Here is a 25,899-nt window from a genome sequence, read left to right on the forward strand (position 1 = left end):
GTGAGTCTGCCAAATGGTTTCAAAAGCTGTGCATATTCGAGTACTCACTCAGATGTGAAAGATATGGGCTGAGATCTTTGTTAGAAAAAATTTCAAGTCAATCTCTTTCTCTTGCCACCAAGTAAGGCCAAGAGCTACAGCAGTGCCAGGTCTCTGGGGATAAAGTTATGATGCCCCTGCCAACTGAAGATGTCTGGAAGTGTTCACAAGCAAGAAAGGAACTTCAAGAGTGCACATAACTGCATAGATTTACAGGTGAGGTGATGTCTTTGCAAGGGGTGACATTAGTTCAGACAGGAAGAGGGAAATGAATCTGTGTTTCTCACATCTTGTGGGGGTGTTTAAGCCCTGAGTTAGTGGGTGGAAAGCAGGGCAGACTTTAACATTGGCCTCTTCTTGCTCTCTTTGAATTATTTGGAATAAAGTGTAGCCCATCACAGCTGGTATAAAACACTCTGAGGCTCAACTGTAGGGCAGGACTCAGTCCAAATCAGAAGTGGAGAAAATTACCTCAACCCGTGAAGCAGAGGCATAATATGACTCTCCTTTGCATCCCTAGATATTGGACTTGAGTGTTTCTGCCCAGTGTGACAGCTTTTCTGGATCTATTTTCCAAGTATCCAAGTTTAATTATCTACTATATAACTGTGGTGCTGTTAATTCTAGAAGGGGGCAAAGATCCTGATAATTAGACTCTAAAACATTCACTAGCATCCTTCCTTTTGAGACTTTTGTTGAATGTTGATGGTTCAGAATGCAAAACTGAAAGGTAAAAAAGTTGCCCACAGTCACATAGCTGCTGGGGTTGTCCAACTGGCTGAGGTGCCACTGGTTACTGATTACTGACCTTACAAAATAAGAGTAGTTTGACCAAGCATAAATAGTTCTAGCTACTGCAACAAGAAGCAGTTATATGACTTTGATCAAATCAGGTAGACAGAGGATCTAAGAATCAGTAGATAGACCTTCAAGTACTTGGTGTTGCAGCAGGTTTCATCTGTGAACTTTAAGTCAATTGATGTCACTTGTGTTTCTCTCTCCTAGGAATAACTACTAATGTACACAAAGTGTAAATGTAAGGTCTAAAAAGTGTGGTGAAGCTAAGATGCAGATTAACTAAACCCTGGCTTTAAGCACAGCCTCCAAGGCAATGTCTCTCAGCTTTCTCAAGAAGCATCCAGCCTTTCTGAAAAATCTCCCCAGACTATCACACAGACACTGTGTGGCTGGGCTGCTGGGAGTGGAAAATAACAGACTGGCAAAGTATTTGGCATATTTGTGACACAATATGTTTTTCTCTCACTAACTTACAGAGTTGCTACGGTACTGAAAAATATTTTGTAGACTCCCTGCTGATCCCTCACAGACCACTGGTGGTTCCTGGCCTGCTCAGGGCCACAGGAATTTTCCCCTGCTATTCCTTATAATAAAAGTTCACAACTCTAAATTTCTGAGAGTATGTATCCTCAGTTCTCACATACTAGAAAATATTTCAAGTAAAAATCTAACATGCTTCCCATTTGTTAAAAACTTCATTTTTTCTCAGAAAATACACTTTTTGTAATAGTTATAGTGCTGGTTTTTGGTTTTGCTGCATGATGGTCTCTAAATCACATCTTATGGCTGTCTGTACTGGGATATTGCTTATACAGTTTATGCAGAAATAGAAAATCCATTTCCACTTTTGATTTCCTTTAAATCTAAGGAAAAAAATTATTTCCTGGTAAGATATTTTGAGAGTTTTCTTACATTTCATATTTTCTCCACCTAGCTATTGCCACTTTTGGAAAATGTAAAAATCCTCTGACAAAATAATAAGAAAACATAAAGACAGTGGTGTGAGGTCTGCCACGTACCGCTGTATGTTCACAGAAGACAGAATAATGAAAAAATAACAGTGAATGGAGGTAGAAAATGGTTAAGTATAAAGATGCCTTAACTATATGTGGCCACCCCTGCTCCCATTTAGCAGGTGATGTGGGAAGAGGATGCTACCTACCAAAATGGCAAATGTTCACTTACCTATGTACTTAAGTTATAAACTGAGTTTATCGTTAAAAGTAAAATGAAGAAATAGATGTTTCAAGGGCATATTTCTTCATTCACATACATGCACTCACAGACACACACACACAGAAAAGAGTTTTCCCAAGGACTGACTGCATTCAAGCCTTTCTGGCATTCTATTTTTCTGCAGCACCATGAGACACGAAGCCCTGTTGGAATTATATCAATCTTTTCTTCATGGAGAAAGGGTCTTAGAGACTTCTGCTTACAAATGAAGGCTAGTTAGTATACATACCCTTGGCTCCACAGTCTTGGAGGAAGTAAAAATGTTTTTTACAGAGATTAAAAAATATATCTTTCCTATGAAAAGAGTGTTTTGCCAGAATTAATAGTCTGAAAACAATATTTTTTTTTTAATTTTTAGCTGCCTGAGAGTACTGGAGAGCTTTTATATTCAGGCTTTTTGTGAGCACAAGGATATTGGGGAAACTGTTTAAGGATAAATATGTGCTCTCAATCTTAAAGTAGATAATTGTAGCCTACTTACATGGTCCTTGTACATTAAAATATGCCTGAAGAAATTCACAAATAAGACCCATACCTGGGATCTTCAGTGACTTCTAGGAAATTTCAGGTTCTGCATGTGCTTAGGTGCCACTGGGAAGAGCTTACTGTGCAGATCTTGACCTTTATAATCTGCTTTTTTATCAACACACAGGCTTCTTCACTGGCACTGGGGTACTGAATGAAGGTAAGAACCACTTCTATCCATGTGCCAGTGATCAGCAACGTGCACAAAATAAATATCTCTCAAAAAAAATGGAGTAGTGATGTGACATTAACATATTTTCACAAATGCAAAAGTTTAACATTCAGTAAATGTATGTAAAATTCAATGTCTATGGAATTCAATATATTTCTTTATTGTGAATAATTCACAGATAATGCAGCATTATAGAGAGTCTGTGAAGTCTTGGATTATTGAATCTCTGTCCTATTCATAGAATTTCTCCTAACAGACATATCTGAACCATATTCACTGCTTCCTGTGTTTTTGGCCCCCTGTGTGAGAAACTGAGACTACAAGTACTTATTTTCTGTCTGTATAGATATTTTTTTTTTATTTTTTTTTTTTGAGAGGCACTCTAATCATTCCAGTGCTTCAATATAAAGAAAATACCTTGAAAGAGTCAAGCACTTGTGCAGAATGAGGTATACCCTATTGTTAGCAAGCAGATTTGTTGAAAATTCTCATACAGAGTTTCACATTAGGTATTAGAGAGAGTCAGATATTTCCAGAGTAACTTATCCCATTTTAAGACAGCTGTCTAAAATAAGTGGGAGGAAACAGTCTCTAGAGATGCTTCTTTCTTCCTTTTGAACCCAAAGTTTAGAAAGGCAGCTTAGTCTAGATAACTAACTTTTAGATAAAAATCAGGTCTCCACAGAACTAAGCACTACAGCAATCATGAGTTGCCCATCCCATAGGACATGGCAACCCCAATAAGGATGTCATGACCCAGATTAGGCTCACTGCTATTTCCCCCTATCAGTTCAGAGCTGGACCACAATCCAAGCCACATTTAAAACCATTCTTTTTCTTCAGCTTTATCTCCTGCAATCTGCTTCTGTACCACAGGCTTATCAGGAGACACAAGGGAGCTTAAAATTTTACCCCTCACCAGTACTGATGGCCGTGCAGAGCTGTGATAGTTGAATGACCATGCAGCTGCCAGTCAAGACTAACAGAGAGAATATCTAACCAGGACAACACAGGATTTTCTTCTTGGTGAGGAGTCATAAGGTCTCACTGTACAATGAAAAGACTAAAAGGTAAGAGCTTGGTCTATGCAAGCCAGGTAGGGAAGCACAGAACTGCATTTAACAAAGAAAGTGGGGTGGGGGTGTTTATCCCTGTATATAGAGAAACATAGAGAGGTATGAGACTTTCTGCTCATTTTGAGCCAGAATTCAGGTTAACTACATAGTAAGATTTCCTTTCCTCTCACCTCAACAGAGTGTATGTCAGCTACAGACGAGGTGAAGGTTCCAGTCTGTCTGGCATGCTTGAGCCTCCCATCAACTCTGTGCATCCCCCTAAACTCATCATCGCCTCATTTTTTCCCCTGTAACAAGAGAACAATAAAAAGTCATTTATAGCAAGCATTCAGATCTTCACATTGGTGATAATACTGTCTAAGGGCAACACATTAATTATTATCTGTTTTCATAACTATTTATCTAAACTACCGGGACTGTCATAACAGTTTCTTTCTTAAGAAAGAAATTTAGTACATTGAGTTCCACTTGTATGGATTTGGAGACTTTTCTTTTGTTTTAGGAAAACAACTTCATGCCTTCCAGCCTCATGGCAAACTGTATGAAGACATAGAAGTCTTTAATCTTAATAAAATTTGCAACAAGCCTGGAAGATGTCCTATTACACAAGCTTTTATTTTTAAATGTTGGAAAACATAAATGTTCCAATTGTCAAAGTAGCTTTTCAGAATAAATCATTCATGTAAAAAAAAAAAAAAAAAAAAAAAAAAAAAAGTTGAAAACATAAACATACTGATATACTTCTGGGCAGCACCTCCCTTTAAAGAACAAAGGGATTTGTTGTGTGCTCAGGTCCTCAGCTTTCCACTACCAAGGCATATTGTCTCATGAACATGCTGTAAGAAAAGTTAAAGAAACAAATGCAGTGTTGGTTGACTGGCAGTTCAAAGGCTTTAAAGTCTCTCTGGAGTCTTTCCTCTAAAAAAATGACATTAACTATGATTCATCAATCAGTGGTTTATATAACCTGATAGCATTTCACTTTCACTATCCATCAAGTCCCCAAGTTTTTTGATGTGTGATAATATGCTTTGTGTGCAGATATATCATCTGGCTAGGTATTGCTTACTACAAAATGCTTAAAGGTGATACTACACTTCACAGAGAGACCTCTGCTCAATCCCAAAAGGTGTGAAACATCCAAACAGAAGCTCCAAAGATGGAGAACTTTGGGGAATCAGGCATGTAGCTATGCATCTACCAGTCAGCATGGCTTTCTAACAAACACTTCATTTTTAAAATAGGGAAAATTTTCACAGGAACCCCGCAAACAGTTATTTTTGTTCAGTAAGGTTTGAGTTGCTTGACATATACATCCCTCTCTGACAACAGAAATTAAAGAACTGACTTGAAATAACAGTGTGCATTGAAGACTTTGTAATTAAAAAATATCTTACCTCTATGGTGACAATTTTTATGGTTCCATTAACAGGTTCTATTCAACTGCTACAGACTACTATGAGTACTATAAAAAACAAGAGGATGATATATGTCTTAGAGCAGTGAGCTGTAATGATCCATAACTCCATGGAGAAGACTATGGCTGTTCATGACAACTGCTTATAAGATAATTTAAGACTCTGTTAGCCCTTCATTGACATGAAATTACCTGAACTGTTATGCTGATGTGATACTATCTATGACGTTGCCAACATTCTTCATTCTTACAGCAATACCAATAATTATTAACAGTGTGGCAATATGATAGTTCTCCAATATGAAACTGGCCATTTACAGCCCGTGAGAAGGGGTACAGAACCTCTGTAAAGGGTAATGAAATCAAGCCCACAGTCACTGCAATCATAGTCATTAGCCATGGGTCTAGTGCAGTAATAGTGTAAAACAAGAAAAAAAGAAAAAAAAAAAATTGTAGACAACAGCTTATGCGATAGAAAAGATTCTGAATCCAAAAGCAGAGCTTATGATACCCATTCTAAATAATACTTAGGTACATACCCAACACTCATGAATTTTAAAAATGCTTGTCCTGAAGTATGTGCTTCCCTGCTGCTCTGCATAAAGTTCTTCTCTGAATCAAATACTATGATGACTTTTCAGCTTTGTCCCATTGAAACTGTAGCATTCATTGGTAGAACAAGTGTTAATATGAAATTATTTTACTGTGTTAATGACTGAAAATTTCCAGAGCCTCAGATTTTATTTTCTTGGAATAACCCAGTTCCTTCAACTTTCCACTGGCTACTTGGTTCTGGAACAGTTTATTGAAAAAAAAAAAACAAAAACAAAAACAAAAAAAACAAAACAACAACAACAAGAAAAAAAAAACCAAAACAAAACAAAAAAAAAAAAAACAAACAACTTGTAGCTTGTAAAGCATTTGTGAGAGCTCATATTTAAATACTGACTTTTCCATACCATTTATGTTTTCTGATATCAGGGACAATGTCAGACAGAAGGGGAGTAGTTGCCAAATGGATGGAAACAGTACCATAACAGAGCAAAAATCCACTGAATTTTTTTTCAGGCAGATGTGCAAGAGTCCTAGTGAATTTTTAATTACTTCTTAGAGCAGAGAGGCAATTTCATGTACTGATTCACGTTCTTGTGTTTATCAAAATCTTTTCTCAATTCCAAGTAGAAAGAAAAGGTCAGGTCTTACACTCACACATACAACAGTCCATGCCTACAGTAAATACAGCCCTACTATATTTCTCTTTGATGAAAGGCTCTCTTATTTTGCAGGCACATGTGCCAACGTACCATAAATAAGTTAATTTATATTTCATGGTATCATCAACATAAATCCTCCTACGTAACTTAGTATGCTGCATTTACCATTAGTGAAAAATTATTACTAAGATGACTGATTCCCAGTTCAGCACAGCACTCCTGCTTAAACAGCAGAGAAAATACCACTATTAATAGCAGAGCTGTCAAGACAACATCATCTGAAAGATTCAGAGTGTTTCAAGACAAAACCAGGTTGTCACTGTCATGCTGCAGTTTGCAAAGGGGAAAAAAAAAATCTGATTATTGAAAGTGAGATAGTTTAAAAGAAAACTTGGTTAAAACTTATGTAGTGGATCATGTGGGAAGGGCTGGCTGACATAATTCTGTGCAGATTTATTTTGAAAAACAGCAATATCTCTTCCTAGTGGATAGTTCCATTTGCTCTGTACTTACTAGCAATTCAACACCAATGAAATAAGCCTGGGGAGGATGAAAAGTGCTTCCTGGTCTCATTATATCTTCTACAGATGTGTATGCTCTTTATAAGATGCTGAGGTGGGAAAGAGGGGTGCAGAGTTCTCACAGGACAACCTGTAAGAACCGGGTAGTACAGAAACAGCGCTTCTACACCTATCTAGTTCCTCAGTCTCCCTTTTCCCATACAGGAACATTCAGGGAGACCTCCTTCTGAACATTCAGTACCAATATACTCACTCTGGACTCTGCTGTAAGGAGAGACTTATGCAGTGAACCAAGTTGGAAATTTACAACACATTGACTCTGCAAGGAGGTACTCCCATTAAGTGCCATAGCCTTCCTTTTAGAAAAATTATTTGTTCTGCTTTAAAGTACACATATAAGTCTACATCTTATAGAACTCCATATACTATTGTAATAGCAGTATTCATACATTACAGCAATATATTTGAAAGCTGAACAACTTTTCATAGATTAGCTCTTATAAACAGTGACTTTAGATAATTATCCTAGCAGGAAGCAATGGATGGCTTAGATTTCCAGAAAGGAAGAATAGTAGTACTATTTAATATTACTTACTTACTGCTAGCACTGTCTAGAGCCCTTGTAAGTGATACTGATAACCAGAGGAGAGTTCTGGTTTTGGCTGCAGAAGCAGCCAGATTTCTGGAAATAGGTTTCAGGTGGAAAGAAAATCAAGAATTTAAACCTCCTCTTGTATTCAAAGTTAAATTTTTGTAGAAGGCCAGTAGAAGCCATGCAATTAACACTCTACAAACTGTAAGCACAAAGGGCATTAGGAACTATAAGTCACCAATCACTGTACTGTCAGTTCCAACTTCTCTAATCTAAACATGGGGTTCATTCCTCTTGCTTGGGAGATTCTCAAATATAGGACCTGACACAGCACAAACTCTGCTGAACTCATTCTCAAAGCAGTCATTAGCAGTAGCCCTTTGAGGCTACACCATCATTCTCTCAACAGTGTGAGCTGAGTTGTATCATAAAAGCCAGATTTAAGATATTGTTAATTATTCAAATTATTTCTTTCCATTTTCTAGTCTATTCCATATGTGGCCACTCTTCATTTCTATAACACTATATTTTTCCATTGGGTCAGAAATTGTTAACTTTGCTCCCTTTACTTCTGCTGCTAGCTCCAGATTTCTTTCACATGTTTAACATCAGTTTTGGGATCAACAAGAGCAACAGGAAGAGCTCCTTGAGTTTTTAGCAGAGCTGAAATGCCCCACACCAAATAGAAATAATAAAGTTGTGCAAGCAAAAGAGTCGTTGACATAGTAATATTTGAACTTAAATGATATCTGGTTTATTTTTTAAAAAAAATGAAATAAGCTCATTTCAAGTTAAGGCCCAAAGCTTTTCCTTTTCTCTTTTGATACAACTAAACCATGAGTTATTCACACATTTCTGGTTACTGGTAACTAGAGCAAGAGTGGGTTTTTTTTCCAGAAAGATCTAGCTTGCACAGCAGAACAGCTTCTGATAAAATTTAAGAGGTAATGTGGCTTTGTGTCACACTCTCACAAAGGAGACATATGTATTACCATTAGCATCATGGAGTATTATTAAGCATTGTTAAGCAAATGTGGAACTCAGAAATTGAAAAGCAGCCATTAAATTGAGAAGCAGGCCTCCAGCATGTCAAGAACAGCCTAAGAAAAAGGTAAATACAAGAAAAAGGAGACAAACTTCAGCATTAGGAGCTGAGCACATAAGAGTTAAGGCACTCTGGGTGAATTCATTTCACTTTAGATACCTACAGTGTATGCCTAACATCTATGCCTAAGTGAGTAACACAAGGCTGTTTTTAGAGTCAAAAAGGAGGAACAAACACAAATTATTTGAGCTATATTAATCTTCTACATTAGAAACAGGCATCAGCATGGTCTCATTCATCTCACATTTAGTAAGACAAGTCCCACTTCCCAGTATATAAAAGCAGCAAACACTTGTGACAGGGCTGGTGCCCTGTTCCTCTGCTGCCAGCACATTACTGGGCAGAGCATTTTCATCATCTTGCAATAGAAAACATTTATGCAGGTAGTTTCCAGCAGAAGTGGGACATATCTTCTGGATTCTTTGCAAGCCTCTGCTCCTCTGGGGTCCCCTAACCTTTATATAGGTAAATTACTTCAGACAATTTTTTTCACACAGACTTACAGACACCAGTACAAATAGGTAAAATTACCATTTAACTACTCAGGATAGAACTGGCCACAGGTCTCTTTACTGAGGATAAATTATTTTTTCCCTTAGGCTGATATCATGTGTTATGCTCAATAATAAAGAGGGTTTTTCTAAGATCTAGGTTAGGGAACTTTTTCAGTGATAAAAATAATTAACCACTATAAATAACTAACCACTTCACTGAATGGCACTAACTGCACAGTACTTTGTGCCAGGTTCTTGAAATTAAAGTATAAATATTTCTGCAGTCAAAGGGATTCCTCAGTTTCAGATTCCATTCTTGTTTGTGTGAAAAAACACTACTTCTGCTCAAAATAGCATGTAACAGAAGCTATGATACCTTAATTTTGTTAACATTACATCTGATTAATAGCTGAACAGACTTCTTGCTGACTCTGCCAAAATGCTATGTGGCCCAGGAGGCAGCCAATGGTCCTGGGATATCGGGACCAGTCCCATTTCTACAATGTACTCCAGAATTAGCTTTTCTCTTCTGGCCTCAAGGCAGTAGAGGCTCTCCATAGCCTTTTGTAGGACAGATAGAAACAAGACTTGGGACCAACATTCCTTTGAAAAGGCTGCTCCACTTTTCTTATGCCAAACCACAGCTTGATTCAAGCTTGACACAACAGCCATTCACCTAGGTGCCTTGAAACAAAACAGATCCTGAATATTCAGCCTAGTATCTGAAAATCTTACATGACAACTGCACTTTATCTATTTTATCTATTTCACAAGAGCTGAGCAAACACACCACTGCTGTTGGTGGGATTCACATCTCTTCCCACCACAGAAGAAGTTTCAACCACCAGTCAGATTATTTGCAGAATTGTTTCTTTAGCACAATTCTATGTCTGTAAAATGAGCCTAATCATGCCTTCATTTCAGAGGGGTGAAATTATTATAGTGAGAATAATACCAGGATGTTAATTCATTGTAGTCAAATGCTATGGTGAAAATAACAACAGCTGACTCACTGGAGAGAGAAATTTGTTTCAGATGTTGCACAGAACATATTGTCACATTAAAGATAAAAAAACCATCATATATCTCTTGTATTAGGACTGTCCACCCAGGGGAGGATGACAGGAATCTGAGTAAAAAAGTTTTATCATTAAAAACAGAGTGCGAAATATCCAGAAACAGCACCCCTAAGAAACAAAACAAAACAAACAAACAACCCAAAAAACCCCAAAATACTTTGTCACTTGCTAGAATTTGCTAAAATCTTAACTGTAGCCCAGAAAGAAAGAAAGAAAGAAAGAAAGAAAGAAAGAAAGAAAGAAAGAAAGAAAGAAAGAAAGAAAGAAAGAAAGAAAGAAAGAAAGAAAGAAAGAAAGAAAGAAAGGAGAGAGAAGAAAGAAAGAAAGAGAAGAAAGAAAGAAAGAGAAGAAAGAAAGAGAAGAAAGAAAGAGAAGAAAGAAAGAGAAGAAAGAAAGAGAAAGCAAGGAAGGAAGGAAGGAAGAAATAAAGAAGTGATTTTCCTAATTCCCACTGAAATCACAGGAAAAGTGGTTCTAATTGGTATCCTTAGAAATCTGCCATCACATAAGTTATTAATACTGGGATTTAGTCTTTTAAAAGTGTATGTTTTTCCCTGAACCACATACTGTGAACACTAAAGATATATATGCACAGGTAGGCTTTAATCTGGTATTTACAAGCAATTTAATCCTAATCTTTTTTTCTTCTTAAGAATATTAATTGATAAAATTTTCATGTCTGACATTAAAAAATCTACAGTGTTCATAAAAAATCCAAAGAAATCCAAAAAGCCAAACAAAAACAAAGCTACAAAAACCCCACTTTTACATTAATCATGATAAAATTTTCATTCACATTTATACTTTACTGAAAAATGTACATTCCTGCCTTCTTGTCCTGAATGATCACCCTGTCATTCTAAAGAATTTTTAGTCTTTGGATATTCCTAATGCACCGTTTATCCCTTCAAACCTTTTTTTCAGTTTTGATCATTATACCCTTCTACAACAAACCTCCACAACTATCCCAGCTTTTCTAAGATATCTTCTTCTTTACATTTCAGTTACTGGTGATCTGGTGCTTCATTTACTCTGGCTTTCTTTTTAGCTTTTGTTACCTTACTTAGCCCTTGCAAACACCCACAGGGAATATTACCTCAGCATCTTATCAGATCTGTGAGACTGAGGCTACAGTTCTGATGTGCAGCATCTTCATGAGGGCATCCTGCATCTACCAGGTTAATATTTAGTGATGTGTTAATGTAACAGTGACCTATCTGTCCCTGCTCCCCTCTGGGGTACTTTCTATCTATAGGGCTGGGGATTAATGACAGTCTCTCTGCTGCCTGATGTCAGAGCTGAGAAAGGTGTGAGGGATATATAAGAGCTGTATTACTTGTCAGCAAGGAAGGGGGAAAGGGATACTCCAGAGCTGGATGCAAGTGTGGAATTGTTGCATGCACCCTTCTTGCTCACACAGGCTCCCACACCTCTCCAGCCAGCTCCCTGACCAGCAAAAGGTAAACAATTTCTTTATTTTTCCTTATTTAAGGAGCGGTGCAACAGATGTGCTTTGAGGAAAGCACAGTGTTTCTCATTATTAATCACTATCATTTTTCAAGAAAAGGCTAAGATAACTCTTCAAGGTAAGTTGCACCTGGGACCAGAATTTGAGACTGGGACATATCAGGGGATGCAAACCAGAGACAGGGAAAAGGATTTAAATTACTACATGGAAAATGAACTGTTGAGAGGTATCTGTCTGAATCTGTGTTGTGTCACTACACTTAGAGGCATCACTTTTTACTCTGCCCTGTGAAAATGAGTGGCTGCTGGTGATTTAAGACAGCATGGGCATCAGTAATAGGATATGATGAAGAGTCTTTGGGTTTGCTTTCAGTTTTGAATCATTATTCTTTTCAGAAAGTTTGGCAGCAAAGATGTGCAGCCTAAAGCTGTCAGTTCTCTTCATTGCCCTTTCTGTCACTCTGAACCGTTTGGAAGCTACACCTATTGAAAAGTGAGTAATAAATAATCATATTTCTTTCTCCTTAAGGGAAAAAAAGTGTTCAGATTATTGCATGAATTGCTTTAGCTTTCGTATCTCAGATAACATGAGGAAAAATAGAGCTATTCAATTTCATAGGATATTTTATTGTTGTTTAAAGATTGCTATCTGTGGCTGATGATCTATCTGATGGTACTTCCAAGAGACAAGGATGGATATTGCCAGTAATGCCACAGAATACACTCTCAGGACTTAGTGAGGAAATGCCAGATCAATCAGCAGCAAAGACAAAAAGGTATTGATTTCCCTTATTTCTTCTAGTCATATTAGTTAGGATTAAATTCTGAATTTAAATTTGTGCCAGTGTTATTCTGTTACCTTGAGACTCTTCCTGTCTGTTGTTTATTCACAAAAAGAACTTAAAATAAGATTCTTCTTGCAAACAGAGCTGTTTTCTAAGTATAAAGATCTAAGCATTTAGGGTAGAAAGTGAAATCCAGAGGCAAAAGTTGCAGATCATTCAACCACCACTTTACAATTATAATGTTTTCATAAATAAAAATGGCTACTAATGCTACATTACCTTGAGAAGAAAGGTGTAGTTTGAAAGGACTTTCTTAGCCAAGTTTGTCACACTTAAAAGCTTGATGGGGAGAAAAAAAAATTGTTATAACACTTATGTTGTGCTAGAATTGAATTATTTTATAACATAACTATTTCCTCTAAGTAAGTAATATTTTATCACAGAGTTAAATATCCATTTAATCATGGGAAGAAGGAAAACCAGCAACTGGCTCTGATAGAATTGAAAGAGTCTGAAATGTATTCAGGTTTATAAATCCAGAAATCCTGTTTCAGGTAATTTTTTAATGAATAAATCAGAGTTTCAAAAAGTATTTGTACTAAAAGATTAAGAGTGCTGAACTGTTATAATGGTTTATCAGGCTTTTGAGTAAATTTCTTACAATGACTACTTTATGAGAAGCTATATCAAAACCTATCCAACCATTTCCTTTAAAATCAATTATATATTTATAACATTTATTGCTTAGAAATTGCTGCCTATTTGTCATCGAAGAATCACTATAATACAGTCATTCCTCTCAAAATTGCTATCCCATTTGTATTCTTAGATTGATTCAAATAACTCTAAAATAATAGATGACATTTTAGATAAATTATGTAGTCAACCAATAGGAAAATATTCTCATTGTCAACTGCTCAGAGATTGAAACTGGGAAATTGTCACTCACTGCAGTAAATTTCTGCTGCAAGCTGTTTTCTACTTCATGTCAGATCAACATGAAGAAATCCAAGAAAAGTAACAATAACTTGGTCAACAATCTCAAAAAGTGTTTCTGTCTTAAGCAACAACAGTGGTCTAAGAACCACGTTTTCTGTACGCACAAAACAAATAAAAAATTACATTCTACCTAAGTTCTAAACAGAAGTCTGTAAATGGCCTGTTGGTTCAGATAATTTCATTCTTTTTAAATTGGATTCCTCCGTGGACACTCATCAAAGTCTTTAAAGCAAATTATTTCCTGCAACAACAGCACTTCCAAGTTAAGGGTGTTCCAACAAAGATACGGATGCTTTTCACTAGTGAAGATCACAGGGCTGCAGCTCCTCTCCTGAGATGACAGCCTGAGATAGTTGGGTTCGTTCTGCCCAGAGAAAAGAAGGGTCTGGGGAGACCCAGAACATCCTTCCAGTACCTGAAGGGAACCTACAAGAAAACTCAGGAGGGGCTTTATTACATGGGGTGGTGGCTTTAAACTGGAAGAGGGTAGATTTATGTTAGACATCAGGAAGAAATTCTTCAGTGTGAGTCATGAGACACCAGAACAGGTTGCCCAGGGTGGCTGTGGATGCCCCATTCCTGAAATTGTTCAAGGCCATGTTAGATGGGACTTTGAGCAGCTGGTCTAGTTGGTCCCTTGCAACACAAAACATTCTGTGATCCTACAATAAAAAACTCCTCTTTAGACAGAACAAACTCTTAATTGCTACTGAATTAATCTAATGGCAATGCCTGTCACCTCTCATGATGTGTGGCACAGTTGGGCTAAAGAGCCCCCAGGCTTGGACTGGAATATTACTATTTGCTTCAGTGAGAGAAGGATATAATTTTTTGAGCATAAGAGAACTAAATAAATGTTAGTGATTGTCATTATGTTCGTAATCCTCATGATATCATCAAAGGCTCTAAATAGATTTAGAAGTTCAGCTGAAAGCTAAACATTTAGTCATTGTTTTAACTTACTGTCTTAACTATACTATCATTACAGGTTTTCTAGATGTCATAAGCTGCTATGCAGAATATCAATAAAAAAGACATATGACTATTAAGGACTTTGCATTTAAATAACCCCCATCATTAAAACTGATAATAGAATACTGCACGAGATTTTTTTTTCAGGCACAAAGTAGGTGGTAGGATGATTGTAATGTTCCTCTATTTGTGCACATAATAGGAGAACTCCCACATTAGCACAGCTCAAGTGCCTATCAGAAGTGGAACACTGCATGGCTCATCATTTGACTTAATCTTGGCTCTTTTTCTTTCACCTTAGTAGTCACCACCTGGAGAAAAGGAAATGCAACACTGCTACATGTGTGACACAACGCTTGGCTGACTTCTTGGTTCGTTCCAGCAACAACATTGGAGCAATTTATTCACCTACAAACGTGGGCTCCAATACATACGGAAAGAGGGACACAGCGGGGCTTTTAAGCAGAGAACCCCAAAACGATGCACAGCTTTAGGGTGTTACAATGGCTACTGATACAGTCTTCATTAGGAACTCGGTTTTTAATGTATTAGTAACCTCTTGGTCATTTATTTCTTGTATAGTCTTAACAGTGCCTTGTTTTCTGTGTGTGCGTGGGTGTGGGTGTGGGATTTACGTTCATCATGTGCACTGACATGCATAGGCTATTGTTTCACCACCATTCAGAACCCCAGAAATCTGCTTGTCAAAATAATTCCTTTGTAAAACATAAATATATATATATATCACAATAATAAATGGAAACTTAATTGCAACAGGTTTATTATTCTTGTTATTAAAAGGATGAAAAAGGTAAAATTGATGTGTATGTTTTCATAGTCACAGTTCAGAAAGAGAAAGAAATCATCTTAAGTGAGACCAACAAAACTCAGAATGCCAACAGAAGTTAGAACCTAATAAAAGTAAACCAGAAGAATTTTCTGGTGTTGAAGAATCTACAGCATCAGGTTTTACACAACTGAAGGAACAATTAGATGAGACAAGATGGCTGCACTGTGTATATGATGATTATGTGTATGATTATATCAGTTAACTGACTGTACTCTTTCCACCTTAAAGTGCATTAAGAAAGTAGCAATCACCTTGCAGCAGAGATTTCCGTAAGTACTAAGCATGGGATCTGTATTCTCTATTTTTTTCTGAAAATTTTATACAACAAGGTTTCTAGCTTCATTTGCATTAATACAAGAAATCATTAATTAGATCCAGTTAGGAAGTGTTTCCCTAATTAAAATTTTCTTACTATGAAAATGTCAAAAAAAATTCTCAAGCTAGGAATCATATATGCCATAAAAAGTTAAAAGTCATGACATCAGAAGCTTACAAAGGAATGAGACAATACTGTTAAGACAATAGTTAAGACTTCTGCTCATTAAGCAGCAAATTTTTCATTTGAATGCTAAAACATCGGAACAAAAAGAACACATTTAGATGCCTTTTAATCCTAACAATAGGATCTGAGTAACAATCATGCCATAAAATCATTATTTCCTAGAAATGCTTTTATACATATTAAATCAGCTTAATTATTTAGATTAAGAATCTTAGACCTCCCTCTACTTCAGTAAAATTTTTTCCTCCATACGAAAAGACTTTTTTATTCAGCATTTATTCAAGGGCTGGACTTGATGATCTCTGAGGTCCCTTCCAACCCAGCCAATTCTATGATTCTATGATTCATTAGAGACAGTGAATCTGTTTTTTACAGGCTATTTCTCAATATCCTTAATATAATTCTATAGGTAGCCTGAGGTCTGCTGTGTAACAGTTAACACCAAGGGTGATAAAAAAAAATTGGAACTGAATTTCTTTAGTCACACGTTTTGATCAGTGAATCATTTATGAGGTGGGCTTTTTGTTTTATTTCTCAAAAGGATTTAGAATAGAGGGATACATTAAAATAATTTGATATTACATGTGTGAACTGAAATAGTTGGAATCGTTTTGTAATTAAATTCTACTTGGTGTGATTAAAATGTGAGCAAAACAAAAATCCCTTTTCTGGGATCAGTAAATGAATGGTAGCTATTTTGTAATTCTTAATTTTCTGCAGTGTTACTATACAGAAAGGAGAGAGAAAACCCAAGATTCTTGGACAGAGAAAATACAGATTTCAAGCAGGGTGAGAGAGTGGGAGAGGTTCAAGTGGCCCTCAGGAGGAAAGACTCCTAGCTGTTCCAAGCACTGCTTCAGATATCAGTCTGGGCACATAGGGGTATCAGATCACAAGTTGCTACCAATACTATAAAAAAGATTTTCACAACCAGAGCAAGTGAGCAGGAACAGCAACGCCTTGAAAGATGCTGTTTGAGAAAGTGGCCACCTCCTGTACTTTTTGGGAACTGCTGACTTCTTAACCAATCCCAAAAACCAGGCTGGCACCCCAGCCCTTGGTGTTTCAGACATTTGCAAGTAGCACTTCCCTTCAGTCAGCTTTTTGTTAAACTGGTATCAGACATGCTGCAAACTTCCAGAGGGGGGCATCGATGCTGCCTGCATCCGAAGGAGGAGGTGTTGAGGGCAAACAGAGCTTGAGGTCATGGCAAGCCACAGAACACCTCATCTGCACTTTTCCTAGCTCCTCCTTCGGTTTTCTTAGTTGATCCCTGAATACCCTGCCTTTTCGAAGAAGACTTATTGGGCAAAAACTTTCCCAAAACGTGATTGTTGAATCCAGTTACATGTTGTTAAATCACCCTTTTTTTTCTTTTTTTTCTTTTTTTTTTTTATTAAGAAAAGCCTTTCTCAAATAAAAAAGCAAACATTTCCACTAATCTTTCCCACTATTTTCATCCTAGTGTATCATGGTAGGACTTTTCCAAGACCTTTTGTAAGCATTTCACTGGCTAACATGTGGATTACACACTGAGGACAAAGCCAAACCAGATAGAAGTATATTTGGAGAAGACCTAATAAAAGTGTCATTAGATGAATATATAAATAGTAAAGAAACATAGCATGGTGCTACAATTTCTTAATGGAAGAGCAAAGATCTGTGATTTTCTTTTTACTCATTCAGTGTTTTCCCAGCTCAGATCCAGGAAAATGAAGCTCAGCACTGGCAGCATCAGGATAAACACACTGACTGAGCCTAAAGTAGCATAAATCTACTCGACTATGATATCTGGAATTGAACAATTGTGGAAGAAGTCTATTTCACCCTAATATTCTTTCTCTTCATTATACACCTTAGTAATATAACTCTGGATTGCTTTCAGCTGGATCAGCCTTAATGTCTGGAAGGAAGCCACCCACAATTAGTTAAGACAGTGGTTTTCCAGAACAGAATGCACAAAACTGATTCCCTATAACCAAAAGAGAAATCACTTTTTCCCTAGAAGGGCATATGTGAGTTCAGGCCTCATTCCAGCAGAAGCAATAATTTTACTATATTTTTCCTTTTCCTTACAGGATGCTGAACAGTAGCCCAGCTGTCATCTTATTTCACTTCCCTAATTTTACAACTTTTATTTGCACCCCAGAATCCACTCTAAAGATGATATCTCACAGATCATCATAAGTAAGGTTTGTGCTACAGAACCTTCCAACATTTTTTCCAACAAGATCAGACACACCAGCAGGGAGGATTCCCCTTTGACTCCAGAACACAACCCAAGAGACCCTGGATTGTGAATGTCTGTCTCTTCCTTGCTGAAGGTTACAGGCTGAAACTCTAGGAATTGCTGCTTGGACTTGTGGTTCTACCACAGACAAACCTCCTCCTTTTTTAAGCACTGCTACTTTTCAGTCTGGGTGTTGTTCCTTTTTTTTTTGTTTTGTTTTAGTTTGGGTTGTTTTGGTTGTGGTTTTGTTTCGTTTTTGTTTTCCTTCTTCTCCTGGGAAAGTTTGAAGGGGGGGAAGGAAAAAAATAAAAAACAAACTAATTCAAAAAAACAAACTAACCATTGTTTTGGAAACAGTACAGCACAGGCAGCATAATGAGCCAGAGGAAAAGATATCTGAATGTTTTTTGAGGCTGTAGACAGGCACAGTTTCGAACAAAAACAGACCCTCGGTCCCAAGGAGATGCTGATTTGGATGTATGATCCAAGCAGCTATGCAAAAACAAGGTAGACCACACAAGACAATGTGGGACAAAGAATTTTACAATCCCAAGGCAAAGAAAAACTACCACAAAATGGTGGATAAATTTTTGTTACTTAAAAAAATCTTGCCCACAAGTTGCAGAAAATTCTGGAGACTTGTATCCAGGTCTTTAACCTTAACAAATCCCTACTCTCCTTCAAAAACTATCCATTACATAGTCAGGTAGCTATTTCATATCTATTTAGCAAACTCGAGGGCACATCTTATTTCTGATGTGATTTTTTCAGAAAAAAAAAAAAAACTTTTAAGTTAGATCACTATCAACTCTGGCAGCACAAAACCTGCCTAGACTAAGAAACACAGTAAACCAGAAAATAACTTCTGAGTCAAGTTCAAAACCCCTGAACAGTGGAGTTTCAGACAGCTTACAGTAATAATAAGGGCAAAACTGAAACTTTGTGGGAGTTCTGCAGCAAGGCAGCAGCAACTGCCTTTAGCACAGAGCTATTTCACTGACACCCTGTCTATGTGTGTTACCAATCCATGCACATGTGCAAACACAGCACAGGATGAAATTCTGCAGCTTTAGGTAAACAGGGACTTCCTCCTTGGTTTTCATTTTTGGGATAACACACTAAATTTTCCAGGTTTTGCTGAGCTTCAACTGATTAATCCAACTGTATGCTGTTTACAACAGTATTGCCAGAACAAACATCAATATTAATCTTTTTTGACAAATTTCTTGTGTCAAAATTCTCTCTGGTGAATTCCAAAGAGCTAGAAACATCTTAAGAGTTGAAAATCAGGGTGCACGTTTTTACACGGTCTGGCACACAGGGAAGAATGAGTTAAGGAGCATTATTTATTAATATGATGTTTGTTGGCCTTGCAGGTAAAGTAGGTAAAAACCAATAATAGAATGATGAAACTCAGTAGGCACCTAATGAGCAGCCTCAAAAAAAATCTTAGGCATAAGTGAAAATAGAAGACAGCTAAGGTAAAGAGGACACTATAGGTGTAGAGATAACTTTTGCATCTTTTGAGACCAAAATGCACCCCAAGGATTCACACCAGCCCAAGAACTTTTGTCTGACTCTCAGGACTAAAAGGATCACAAGCTTTGGACAGGTTTCTATGGGAGCTATTTTCATATTTTCCTAGAGGTGAAAATCCTAGTTCCTTCCTATATTCATCATATTAAGTAACAATTTTGACCGAGTAAAAACTGCAGGATTTAGCCTGTTGTTGCTATGTATCTGTGGAAAGAATCAAGATTGTGTATGTGTTAAGTCTCACTCAGAAATGCATGGAAGAGACTCCAGCGAGATCAATCAATAGTTATAAATTTGACTGCTCATGTATTACACTATATATTTATTTATATATTCTGAAAGGGACTGGAGATTGGGTATCTGACTAATGCCAAGGTTATAAATTGCTCAGAGAAGAAATCTAAATATAAGTCTAAACTTCCTCCTCACCCAAACACATCCATCACGTTCTAATAATTTGCAGTGCAGTTCTAACCAAAAGTGATCTGAACTTTTTATTAATCCAGTTATCAGAATTCAATGCATATTCACTGACAAAAATAAGATTCTTGAGTCCATTGGGTTGTATTACTGGAGAATTAAAGAACAAGTGAAGGAGCAGAAACCACTGTGAAAACAGCTTTTCTTGTGCTTTCCACATCCTATAGAATCTGTCATTTCCCCCTCAAAGTTTGCACATATCTTATAACTGAAATCAAAATATCCATCAAATGAGCAGGCACAGGCTGTGAACTTTTTCCTTTACAACCTGGGTGCCACTGGGCCTCAGACTTTTTCTCTAAAATGTCTCTGAAAAACACCTGTTTCAAAATGAGAAGGGTAGACTGAAGACAAAATCCAAAGAAACTGAGTACCTGACTCATTATTTTCCCTTGTGTTTCACTCTCAGGCCTAATAAACACTGAATATAAATGAGCACTGATAACTATTTCAGTGACACAGGAAGTAGGGAATAATACAGACACAAAAGTTACAGTGGTGATCTTTTGGGTGACATGTTTTGTTGTCACTTGTAGCTTGGATTGTCAGACTACTGTGGAATTCTCCTTTGCCAAACAGTAAGTGAGTCTCCAGAGATGCCAGTTAGCCAGATCAATTTTTCAAAGCAAAACTAAGAAAGCCATGTACTTCATGTACCAGGTGAAGTTTAAATACAAAGCAAGTCCAAATAAAGCCCAAGTGCACAAGCATAATATAAAGCATTAATATTTTTCTGAGGATATATCACACATAACCATTTTGTGCCTTTTTCTATTTGATCTTTTGTTGTACCTACCTCTGTCTATCTTTACTGTGTACTTTTCCCCCTCACTTTCAATGTAACCCTTTTACTTTGCATATGTAATTACTGCATTAAAGGGCATTCTTGCAGCCACAGAACACTCCTACTACACTTATATTTCCCCAATATGCAATGTATAGCAAACTATTACTCTTCTAGAAATCACATCCTTCTGCCCACAGCTCTTCTCCTAAACTTTGCTTTCCACAAGATTCATCTCCACGTTCTAAGTTTGCTGGAATCTGTCTTGCACTGTTGGATGAATTTCTTTCACCCAGTGCTCTCACTCCTTTTGCTTCTTAGAAAAGACAATCAAGAGGTCAGTTGTCAGCAACATCCCTGCACATAGACAGGAGCCCTAAAACCATTTAGGTGTGAATATAACTGGATGCATCATAGTACCAAAGGTACTAAAAGAAATAGAAAAAGAAGGATTAATATGAGGGTAGAAGGAATCAAAAAAAGTTGTCTTCAAATTCTGCTTAGAGAAATGTCATTCTGTATAGAAACATGCAGGAGAACACTGAGAATAGGGAAGCAGACCCTGCAGGTAGGACACTGGACACTTGAGATCAGACACTGGGGTAGGTCACAGCAGCAGCTCTGCTCCCTCTGAGCTCCTCTTTTTTCCCCAGCTGTTAGAAGGCAGAGGAAAGTAGCTCTCAATCAACAATAAGGCCAGCAAGGTTCCATTGAATATACTGATCACAGATCTGGGTGTAACCAAAAAAGGGATATGGCTGTAAGTTGTAAGGTAATGAGGGGAACAGAACTGGAAAGGGGCAGCACAAATCAAGGCTTTCTATCAAGAAGACACCAGCCAGCTCCATCAGACTTACAGCACAGAAGAGGAACTCAGGAAGGGAGAGGTAGAGGCAGCTGCAAGTGAAATCCAGGTCACAGGACCTTTTTTCAGGTACAAGATTCCTCTTTCAGCTCGATTATGAAGACCCCTTCCCCATATCCTTAGCCTCCCTTCACACCCTGCCTCTGACTGTGGCCACCACTCTGCCTGCCCAGACCGACACTGGATGCAATCCTTCCAAACATTGGTTCCCCAGAACTGCCATGGTCCCTGGTCTCCTGTCCCTCCAGCCTCTTGGTACCCATGCTGTTCCAGAGGTTAATGAAATCTATCCTGCTATGCTGTAAATCAGGACAAATATGGCACCCTAAAAACATAAATCAATACACCTGGAACAAGATTCTGCTGCAATCATTTGCTACTGCACAAGAGGAAGAAAACAGCAGTGGCCCAAATGGCTGGATTCTTGAACACTATTGAGCAGCTGAAACCATAAATAAATAAAAATCTTATACCCTAAAGGAAAAAAACAAAAAATTACCATTTTTCTACTGAAGCACAGAACCCACAAATGCCCTGATCCTTTTTCTACCTCCACATCAGCAACAGACAGTCAGTCCTTCACTGGCAAGCCATGGCATATGAATTACCATCCACACTCACCCTTGCTCCAGGCTGCACCTGATAGTTCATCTAGAGCTGTCTGCCTAAGGGCTGCAGCCCCACACTGACCACTGACAGCCCCAGTGCTGCCCAGGGGATGCTCTGCTCCTCCCACACTCAAATTCACTCTATCCAGCAGAGCAGCAACGTCCAAGTTCAGTGCTCAAGCTGCTCTTCTCTCTTTCAAAGAAAACTTAGAGAAAAAAAGCAGCTGTAAGCCCAGGAAGACAGCCAAGTTTGTTTGCCCTTGAAAGGAGGTGGTCACATGTGGTGAAAAACAAAATGAACTCCTAAGAAAATACATCCACTCCAATATCTTCTTGAGGAGTTAGTCAAAAACTCCACAAGCTGGGCAGCAAGATGCCACTTTCACAAACTCAAGGTAATTTTTTGTGCTTTTTCAACACAAATAAAAGAAATTCTAACGTAAGAACGTTTACACATTGCCAAGGAGGAAACAACTTATTGGTGAGCTAAGTTTCCCTCTCACTAATATGTGTAAAAGAGGCAAGTTGTTCCTTTACTTAGTGCCAGAAATGCTCTAAGAATTTAGGGGCAACTTCTATTAGCAACAGAGTCAGCAAAGAAGGCAAACATCTGGACTCAAAACAAGTTTCAGAAATATATACTGAAGTCATAAATGAGATAATAAATACATAGATAGATAGATAGATAGATAGATAGATAGATAGATAGATATGATGTATACATTTGGTTCAAATGCATTAACACCCACTTGACTCTTCCATATCAGTAGAAGGGCATTTCTACTGAGTGAAACCTTTGGAAAATGAAGAAAGTGAGGACAAAAATACTTGGAGAGCAGAAAAAATGTTTTCTCCTGAGGTAACTCCTTCAGTGGAGAAAACAGAGTCAGAGAAGCCTGGTTACCCAGCACTTCCACTTGAAAACCTCAGGTGATGGCATTACTGTAGGCTGCAAAGGGAATGAAAGACAGGGACACCTTCAGACTCTGAACTCTCTGGGCAGAAAAAACTTCCAGGTAGATGACAAAGCAAAGAGTAAAGTTCTAATTCACAGACTACATGCAGTTGATCCACTGGGGTCCCCACACTCCTTTGCTTCCTTCCTTCCACCAGGAGAGCAGTGTGAAACTATCCTCACCAGTCCCACAGACCCATGCCACTGGTGTTGGCAACAGGACTGAGGTTCACCCACTTGCTCGGAGTGATGAACCACTCCACACGGGGTCACCAGTTTCAGGACATGGTTGCCACGTGTCATGCTCAGTATCCTTTGTAACAAAAAAGGGAAAGACAACCACAAGGATCTTGGACCAATGCTCTGGGTGCCAGTACATCCTGAAGTCCATACCTTCACTACTACTACTTCAGTCGAGGATGACAAGATTAAATAAATACAGACATATGGGAAGTATTTAGTTAACTCATAAATATACGAGCTTATTCCTTTTTTACATTAGTCCTTGAGATGTCCCTGAGCTTCTATTTTTTTTCCATTATCCACAATCTCGACAACCAACCAAACCCCCTTAAACAATCAAGAGAGCTAAGCTACCCAAAAGGGAGTTGCTGAGGTGGTTGTGAATGTGGAGAAGTTCTTTATTTCCACTGGGGCTTTGTTCTTCAAAGAGATACTCTTCCAAGCCTTCCATTTTTGTCCAATTGAACTGAATCATTAAGTAATGTTTTCTCGCTGAACTAAGAATATGGTTAACAACAACTTTGCTACAGATGAACAAACTGGCTCCCTAGAGGAAATGCCAGCAACAAGAACCAACAACACTGAATAAAAAGTCAAGCTGTATTAAATACAAGGCAAAATATGATGCTATGGGTGTTCCTATCTGATGTCAACAGTTTTCAGAAGAACAGGAACTGCACAATTAGTGGAAAAGCTAAGTTGAGGGACAGTAGGCAGCAAATAATATTGCTACTGCTGTATTGTACCTTTAGCCACTAAGTAACCCAATCACTGCAGTGACACTCCTTTGTTTTGTAGTATACATTAAAATGTAGCAAAAACACTACCAAAACAAACAAAAATCCAAAGTGAATGTAAAAGAATAGTGGAAAGGGCTGAAGAATCCATTACTGTGGTATGCATCATTTATGGGGGATGTGAGGAATGAAAATAACTGCTAATACTATTTACGTAGCTTACATTAGACATAGGAAAGGAAAAAAAAAAAGCACAGGAGAAAAAAAAAAAAAGCACCAGGCAATTAAATATTAATAGAAGTTATATATAGCTCTTAATAAAAAGAAAACAACTTTATCAAAATTGAGCCAGGCAAAGAAGATGTTCATATGGAGGGGGATAAGGGGGGAGGAAGAGGAGGGAGAAAAAGAAAAAAATAAAATAAGCTTAAATTTAGAAACATAATATAATTCTTCAGCACTCAGTTTAGAGAACAGAAAGATACCCCAGAGATTGTTTATACCCAGGGTGAAGACAAGAAAAGTTGGACTGAAAGAGAAATTCAGAGGAACTATAAGAGCTAATCAGAAAGCTCGCAAACAAAGAAATGCCCTCATGTAGAACAGGCTGGGCTCTCGAAACCAGGAAAAAAAATCAGGACAAGGAGTACTCCAGCCCATTGGGGTTCTGAAATTATTTCTACCATGCCACAAAGTAGCTATTCCTCTGGAAACATGAATAGCAATGATGGTAGCTAAAGAGCTCTACGCTATGAAAAAGTCATGAATACGACAGCTCTTTGATAGGGGAAAAATAACAAAGGAAATTAGCCAAAGCCAAAAGTAAATGCAAAAAGTGCACTTGTGAAAAGTCCCCCCTCAAAAGTGCTCAAGGCAATCAGAAGGCAACATACCTGTTCTTAAATCTAAAATGCTCACGTCTCACATGTTGAGTACTTTTTTAAAAGTGCTTTACATTATGAGAATGCCAGCAGCGTTTTATCTTATGACACAGGTCACTTGAGTGTAAATTTAATCAGTTACTCTTGATAGAAAGAGCTCCATACTTTTTCCTTTTTTTTAGGGACTGATTCGGTTCACTATGGAAATTTAACAAGCAACACTGACTTCCAGAGGAAATACAAAATTAAAACTGTACAGTCTCTTTACTAGTTCATGAGAGTATCTGCTAAAACAATTGCCTTAGGTGATTAATTCTCTTCTTTCAAACTGAAGCATTTACAAAGCAATAACATCTTTAGAATTTTCCAAAACCCCTAGTGCTTCAGCTCAGATAAAATAATACAAATTTTATTCCTGCTTGTGTATCTGTACCCATTGTCATGAATTTTCTATAAAAGACTATGGTTACTTTTTCCTTGAGAATGAATTTACTTAAAAATAGAATCTTAACAGTAAAATTTAAGAATATAGGGGAGTATGCTGCTGCCTTTATATCTTTGAAGGATTGAAATAATACTTCCAAAATAATGCTGTAGAATCTTAAAATGCAGATAGAAGCAATAATGAGTGGCCATCTTAGTCACAAGTAAAAATAAATTGTAAAAGTTAATATTTACTAATTTTAAGACACTGTAGTACTATTCTCCTTTTACTCCACTCTGAACATAAGTATTTA

The 25,899-nt window shown here is 37.5% G+C and overlaps 1 protein-coding gene across 6 annotated transcripts; it reads left to right on the plus strand.

The window, feature by feature from the left end:
- Positions 1-4: 4 nt before the first annotated feature.
- On the plus strand, positions 5-15,516 carry IAPP (islet amyloid polypeptide). 6 transcript variants are annotated; one of them, XM_071733067.1, is made up of 5 exons: positions 5-255; positions 11,524-11,728; positions 12,132-12,228; positions 12,377-12,511; positions 14,796-15,511. In XM_071733067.1, exons 3-5 carry the CDS (start codon positions 12,149-12,151, stop codon positions 14,983-14,985), a joined length of 405 nt encoding a protein of 134 aa, XP_071589168.1. In that variant the 5' UTR covers positions 5-255; positions 11,524-11,728; positions 12,132-12,148; the 3' UTR covers positions 14,986-15,511. The 6 variants fall into 6 exon arrangements, 2 of the variants coding, with proteins under 2 accessions (XP_071589168.1, XP_071589169.1); XM_071733068.1 differs by lacking the exon at positions 12,377-12,511 and having other exon boundaries at positions 14,796-15,516; XR_011723810.1 differs by lacking the exons at positions 11,524-11,728; positions 12,132-12,228; positions 12,377-12,511; positions 14,796-15,511 and adding exons at positions 3,614-3,840; positions 4,025-6,165.
- The last annotated feature ends 10,383 nt before the right edge of the window (positions 15,517-25,899 follow it).

The sequence above is a fragment of the Heliangelus exortis genome, chromosome 1 (genome assembly GCF_036169615.1).
Source record: "Heliangelus exortis chromosome 1, bHelExo1.hap1, whole genome shotgun sequence".
Taxonomy (NCBI): domain Eukaryota; kingdom Metazoa; phylum Chordata; class Aves; order Apodiformes; family Trochilidae; genus Heliangelus; species Heliangelus exortis.